The sequence below is a fragment of the Nycticebus coucang genome, chromosome 14 (genome assembly GCF_027406575.1).
Source record: "Nycticebus coucang isolate mNycCou1 chromosome 14, mNycCou1.pri, whole genome shotgun sequence".
Lineage (NCBI taxonomy): Eukaryota > Metazoa > Chordata > Mammalia > Primates > Lorisidae > Nycticebus > Nycticebus coucang.
The window spans coordinates 60,074,653-60,082,304 of record NC_069793.1 but is presented as its reverse complement, the minus strand read 5'-3'; the positions used below and the strand labels follow the sequence as shown (position 1 = coordinate 60,082,304).

The 7,652-nt window shown below is 39.8% G+C and overlaps 1 protein-coding gene across 1 annotated transcript; it reads right to left on the bottom strand.

The window, feature by feature from the left end:
- Positions 1-6,371: 6,371 nt before the first annotated feature.
- LOC128564422 (olfactory receptor 52K1-like) lies at positions 6,372-7,325 on the bottom strand. Its single transcript, XM_053559905.1, has one exon. The coding sequence runs from the start codon at positions 7,323-7,325 to the stop codon at positions 6,372-6,374; it is 954 nt and encodes a 317-aa protein (XP_053415880.1).
- Positions 7,326-7,652: the final 327 nt, after the last annotated feature.

Sequence of the window (7,652 nt, the reverse complement as noted above, 5' to 3'; positions counted from 1 at the left end):
TTCCTTTTTTCTTTGTCTCCATGATTCTGCTTGTTTTAAATTTTTGGTATGTCTATCTTTCATCATGACATTATAACAATTTGATGTCTCTGAGATGGTCATGTTTACATGAAGCACCATATAAACAGTTGTTCTGTTTAGCCTCCTCCAAGAGATTCACCCCTCAAGCATTAAAACAAAAAAAATAACTGTATATTTCTTTCTATGTCTGTACATTTGTCTTAAAAGAAAGATGATATCTGAACTACTTACATTTTTCTCTGTTTGAAGTGGTGATGCACATATATATGTAAATAAAAAGGGTCAAGAATAACTCAATTTTTGAAAACTAAACATCAAATAAATCACTCTGGGTATCTTTTTTATAAACCAATAAAGACAATAATATTGCCCCAAATCTCTGATTATGACTAATATAAAATCTGAAATATCTGGTGAACATTTAGCCTTTTTTTTTCTTCCATAGTCAATTTGAGATAACAATGACATTTTTATTGAGGCCTCTAGGACAATCTCCTAATCTTACAAAATGAACTTTTCAGTGCTTAACATTCTACATACTGAGAAAGTTTTTTTTTTGTTTGTTTTTCTAAATTTTTTTTGTTTGTTTGTTTTTCTAAATTCTAAATTTTCTAAAATTTCCAAACATTTCTCATTGTTTGGCTAAGAAGTCAGGGAACAGCTATGCGTTTAGGGGAGTCACCCACAGCTGTAATAGGAGAAGCATCAGAGAAGCAGTGAGGCTAAAGCCAAAATGCAGAGGGTGAAGCAGAGGAGCAGAGATCCACGTGCTGGAGGACAGCCGGCCTCTTATTCCTGCTGCGGCTTGTGAGCCTACTGCAAAAGCCTGGGGCTGCTTACTAAGTGTTAATTATTAAAGTCAACAAAAGGTCCCTCTGTGATTCTTTAAGGAAAAGCAGAAGGGATTTTATTCCCCAAAACTTAAAGGTGAAGTTGTATGTAGCTCTCTCTTCAGGAAGCAGAGAACAATTAGCAAAGAACTGCTGTTTTTCAACTCCTGCTTATTCAGGTAAATCCAGTCTAAACAACCTATCTTCTGTGAAGTTGTGCTCAATTCTGTAAGGCAGCAGTATGCTTCTCCTTTTCCTCTCTGACATAATCCATTTGTCCACTTTTACATTGCATTGATAACCTCAGGCTCAAAAACCCTGTAGTGAGTGAGTCAGTCCTTGTAGAGTAGGGATTGTGTCTTGTGTATTGAGACAGCCCCAGAATGGAGCTCCAGAAGCACCTGGTACATAGTTGATACTCAGTAATCGTAATTGAATAAATAAGCATCAATATGATCAGATTAAATAAGAAATAAGAATATGAGTGCTTTTAAGATTGGGAATTGTGGGACCTTGACAAGGGAGAGACTAAACTTAAGAGATAGAAATAATGTAACAGACATTATTTGAGGGGTGCATTGACTGAACCTGGACGACACTCACATTAAGTAATGCTCAGGATCAGCAGTTCTCAACCTGTGGGTCGCAATCCCCTTTTTCCATTTGTAACAACACAGCAATTAGAAAGGTTGACAAACACTGCTCTAGATGCTTTATGGTAGAAAGAGCCTTGCTGAACTTCTCTGCCATGAGAACTGATAACAATGTGTGTGAGAAATAATGGGGTTCCTATGGTCACTAGTTGTCATTTATGTCACTGTCTCCCTAACTCCCTAACAGTGGCCTGAACTCCATGGCAGTGTGGGGAAAGGGCAGGCAAGAACTCAGACATAGAGAGATTAGGGGGAAGGCACAGAAATAGTTTGTCCATGATAATGACCTAATAAGAGAGAAAGAAACAGAAATAAAGCACTCAAAGTTATGGCACCAGAGAACAAATCTGAGACACACAAGCAATAAAATAAGCTGGCACAAAGACTGCTCTCTGGCTCCCTGCATTGTCTTTGAGGATGCACCCTTCAAAGTCTTGAGTAAATCTTGAGGGAGAATCTATAACACAAAAAACACTTACACTAGGAGAAAATTCCCAGACTCGGGAAGGTCCCAATCCAGCTCTCCCTGCTCAGCTCCAGGAACTTGCTGAGCCCCCAGTTCAATCTCTACAATGACCTTCTGTCCTGGCTTGGGAACAACAGGAAAGAGGATTTTTTTTTTTTTCATTATTATTCAGACGGCTTCATAGCAGTCTCTGAATGCCAAGGTGGAAATCAAACACATCCTTGGAGGTCTGTGCAGATAAAGATTTCCAAAAATATGAAAAATGAGTACCAGCTCTGGCAAGACTTGGGAAAAGGAGACAAATGAGCTGTCTCCACATGCAAGGTATATCATGGTGAGGATGCCAACCTAGGGCCATCCTAAAGTCACCTGTGAATTCTCAGGCTGACTATAAGGGTTTAATGAGATTGGTAAATGTCTGTAACTTACAGGTTAGCTTGCAGCAGTATGCCCTCCCTTAATCTCTCAATCTATGCTCTTATCTCTCCATTTTCGACACTACCATAGAGTCCAGGCCACTGTTAAGAAAGATATTAAGGAGAGAGGAACAAGTTACAGCCCATAGAGGATCTTCACTGACTGATAAGTTATAAATGGTAGAAGCTAGGAGGAGAAAGTTTGTGTTGAGGACACAAACCAGAGAGAACTACTCTGACTCAGCAGGTAGGAAACATAAATATACGAACAGATGTGACACCCAAGGTATTGGGAGATTCAGAAATACACTAGCCAAGCCTAAAAATAACTATTGTCACCAGGGCAGTGAGCAAGATAAAAGTCGGCTGTCAATAGGCTTCCCCAACTATAAGCCCCAAGCCTGACCTAGTTTCCACACCTGAATTTCTGTGCATCAATATGCTGCTGGTTTAATCATCTTCATCTTGAAAGGGAGGTTCATTCTTGACAGTTTCCCAAGGCAGAGATGCTGATTGTAAGCAAGGCACTGAGCAAGAGGGATTTATTACAAACTGGCAGGTCCCAGAGGACACACAGACAACCTGGACAGAGCCAAAGTTAGCCTCCAGATTGGCTAGTGACACACAGAGTGAAGAAAATAGCCCATAGGGATGAGTGTTTGTTTATTGCAGCAGAGAGTGGCACCTGCACCTGACCAGGTGGGCTACATCTGTCCAGTGCTGGTCATTATTCCTAGGCTTGTACATCCTTATGATGTGCTAGGAAATCTCATGCTGTGTCAGCTGGGAAATTTCACACTGCTCTGTGAGCTATGTGCCTCCAGTGAGTTGAGTTTGTTGCTTCTTTTCTAAAGGATTGTGAAATATCAGAGACATCAGTGACCTTACCATGGCAAGTGTGGCAAAAACGGGGCTTCTCAAACAGTCTATTCCAGGAAGTTCCCAATGAGATGGACTGAGGTCTCTGCTATCGCCCTTCCTTGGTCCAGTCTTTGGCTAAAGCAGTGACCAGCCTACCCATTCTCCATGGGAACTATGCTTTAACTATGCCTGGTCCTTTCACTCATGCAGTCAGCAAGTATTTAATTTATTCATTTATTCAATAAATATTGGTATTGAATATATACCAGTTCCCTGCACTCACTAGATCTTGAGAAAAACATACAATATGATATAACTTAAGTACATGACCACAGAAACAATAACAATTATAAGTACTATAAATGAAAACCACATGTTTAAAAACCTGTAATAGAAGCACCTTCCCAGTATGAGGAGTTCAAGAAATCCCTCCCTAACTCAAATTAGTGGCTAGAAAAATTGGTTGAAAATGAAAAGAGGTATGTTGGTAGACTGAAGCCATTAAATCCATGAGGTAGAAAGGCAACTCGGCATTTTCACAAACCTGAAATTTTTTTTAATTCAAGGTCATAGTACTCAGGAACTGATATAAGCAGGAACCCGACCATGCAGAGTCTTCTGGGCCATGTCAAGGGACCATGGAAAAATCACAAAAGATTTTAATCAGAGGATTGAGACATGATCAAAATCTTATTGAGAAAATTTCATGCTAGGAGAATGGATAAGAAGAGGTTAAACATAGGGTGGGAGACTTGCTGGGAAGCAAATGCAGTGGTCTCTAGAGAAGTTCCAGGATATGCCATGGGAATGGGAAGATGATGAAAGATCTTTGGGGATAAAGAAATTGAGTATATGAAAAGCCAGGGTGTTCAATGAGGCAGCAGCATGAACCCTGATGTCTCCCACCAGGACCATGGTTGGAAGAAAAAAAAAAATAGAGACTTTGACAATGTCACCATTAAAGGAAGGAGAACAAAGAGGAGAGCTGAACATAACTGGGAGTGGTAGAGGATAATAAACGTGGATTCTTTGGCCTGAATCCCAAAGAAGCACTAGTCTATGCTTGTTTGTTTGTCTGTTTTTTCAGGAAAGAACGAAAAGTTGCATTTGGGAAAAAGATCACTAAAGTCACCAGCAAACCAAAATTTAAAGAAGTATGATAAAATAAATAAACCCCACTTGGTAGGAGGTAAATTTCATCAGAATAATGATAGCATTGACTTCATTTGCAGTTTATAGACATTAAATAAGAAAATGTGTTCACAAAATTTTTATTTCAAGGATTCAAGGCACCATGAAATAAGATCTGGACACACAGAAGCTTCCCTTATTACCAAGATTTTTCACTAATATATTCACAGTATGATTCTTCAAAACTAGTTTGCCCAGAGTACTCAGAGACCTCCAAGCACTCCCTCAAGTGAGTCTGTTTTGTGAAGTAATCATGCCCTCCAGTGCCTCGGCACAGTGTCTAAAAACTGCCATTTGAGATGACAACCTTTGAAAAGACTAAGTCAAGGTAATGTTAGTCATGATGATGGTAGCAAGGACAGTAGTGTTAATAGGGATTGTTACAACAATGGCTTATTTCATACCTTGATGAAAATATATTGAATGCCTATTGTCAAGAAAACGTATGTATTCATCTATTCAAAAACACATGCTATCTTAATGTGACTAATGAAGAGATATGCTACTGATGACACAGTCTATTAAAATAATATTTATTATTTATTTATTAAGCAAACATTTCTGTTTTTTCAGAGTATGTATTGTACTTCAAATCAAAAACTAATATTTTTTACTTTTTTTACTAAGTCATAGCATTTATGGGGTACAATGTGCTGATTTTACATACAATTTGGAGTGCTTACATCAAACTAGTTAACATTTCTTGAGAGCAAATAAAATGCCAGGATCTATGCCAAGAAAATAATAGAAATAAGCATCTAGCAGGGATGAGAACAGAGATCATCCATCCTATCAAAAATATTAATACATACAATTATAAATTATGACTAATAATGAAAGAAACACCTATAGAGCTCAGAGATCAGAAAACAAGTGACTAATAATCTTCCCAAGAAGGTGAAGTTTAAACTGAGGTTCCCTATAAGTAAAACCTGTGAAGATAGGACAAGGAAATGCATTCCTTTTAGGAGGAGCCCTAGACAACCCTGGCTGGAGCGAGCTGCACATTTGAGGAACTCAAGAAGGACATTTATATCTAATAGGGATACATAACACTCAATACTATATGTATTTCAAGAATATATAAATACAAAAGAACACACCATAAACATATGAAAGTGACTGCCCATGGTAGGAACTGGGAAGGGAATGGACCAGAGAGTTCAGAATAAAAACAGAAAGTAAACAGAACAAGATTATTGGAACAATAATTATTTTGTGCAATAAGCCTCCAAGTAGAGTCTTAACTCAAGTCTCTGCACCAAGACTGAAAATGAGTAAATAATACTATAGGAGTTGTAGAGGGTCATCCAGCTCAAAAATAGACTAGAAAAGTACATAGAATAAAGGAAATAAGTTTAATCTGCAATTCTGGAGTCAGATTGAGCATGAAAATTTTCAAGAGTTTCTCTCATAAATTTGAACTCTAAATTATTTCCATATTTGCCACTCATGGCTTTCTCTGTCGCCAAAGATTCTCTCGTAGAGAGGCCTACCCAGTCCCAGGGACTGGCTGTGTGTAGTGCTGTGGTGGTGGGAGGTGCCCTATTTTTTTTGTATGTCCAAAAAAGGTATCCAGTTATTAATTTTCCCTGAACTCCTCAGTCACTTGATTCGAGGTCCATCAAAGTCCTAATTGTTTCTTAATTGTCTCATGTATCTATCTTATTAAACAAATAAATCATAGACTTTTAAAAAACATAAAGGTATCAAGAAAATCACTTGCTAATTGATCAGGTAAGATACTCCATCCCCTTTTGTTCTTCCATCCCAATATCTAAACCTCATAGGCCTCAAAAGAGAATTCCTAAAGTCCAAAAAATTGGGATAATTTCATTTGATTTCTCTGCACTGTCCCCACTAGGTGAGTGGCCTGGGCTATGGTGCTTCCACCCCATAGAGGCCACCTGGTTCCAGCTGATAAGAACTATACTCAAATGGGCTCAATCCACTTGGGGCTCAGAATTGTAAACAGGCGCTCCTGGATCTGCTTGGTCTTGATGCCATAAACCAGGGGATCCAATGCAGGGGGAAAGAGCAAGTAGAGATTAGCAAGGATGACCTTGGCAGCAGAGGCTGTGGGTGGCCCAAAGCACTGCATGACCACAGAAAGAAAGCCTGGTCCATAGAAGAAGAGGATGACACAGATATGGGCTGCACATGTGCTGCTTGCCTTAGCACGTGCCTCTGGTGAAGGAAAATGCATCACAGTCCTCACAATCTGCCCATACGAGTAGGCAATAAAAGCCACATCTCCCACTCCAAGAAAAACTGCCACAGCAAAGGCATAGAAGTTGTCCACGGTGGTAGCCCCACAGGCCAGCTTCACCACTGCCATATGCTCACAGTAGGTATAGGCAATGGTATGTGAACTGCAGTAGAGCAACTGATGGGCCAGGCTTGGAAAGGGGAGTATCAATCCCACACCTCGCAACACCACCAGTCCCCCAATCTTGGCAATAAGAACTGGGGTAAGAATGGTTGTATAACGCAGTGGGTTACAGATGGCCACAAAGCGGTCCAGAGCCATGGCCACAAGCACCCCTGACTCCATGGCAGAGAATGCATGAATGAAGAACATCTGGCAAAGACAAGAGTAAGAGCTGATGGCTGTAGCACCAAACCAGAAAATGGCCAGCATCTTGGGCAGTGTGGAGAGAGAAAGGACCAGGTCCACAAAGGAGAGCATTGCGAGAAAGAAAAACATGGGCTGATGAAGGCTACGATCTGTCCGGATGAGAAAAAGCAGGACACCATTCCCAGTCAGTGCCAGGAAAAACATAAAACAAAAGGGAAGTGAGATCCAAATGTGGGCAGCAGTCAATCCTGGGATGCCAGCCAAGAAGAAAGTATGTGGAAAGAGATCAGAATTATTGGAAGAAATCATGGCCATCATCTCACACGGAAAAAGAAAGAGGCACTGCAAGGAAAGGGAAAAAGGCAGGCAGGTAAAACTCAGTGATGTGGAGGCTGATCATTCAGGACATATGATCTCAGTGACACCATCATCACCACATCACTCTTTCCACAGTTCTCAGGGAAAAAAAGTAAAAAATAATTTTCAGCTTAGTCAATATTTCTGCAAGATCTTCAAACACAGAAGAGGCAAGTTGGTAGGAAATGCATTGAACAAAAATTTCAGAAGCCAGGATCTAGGATTGGATATCTTATAATATGAGTGACCTGGGACAAGTTATATAATCATATTTAAATA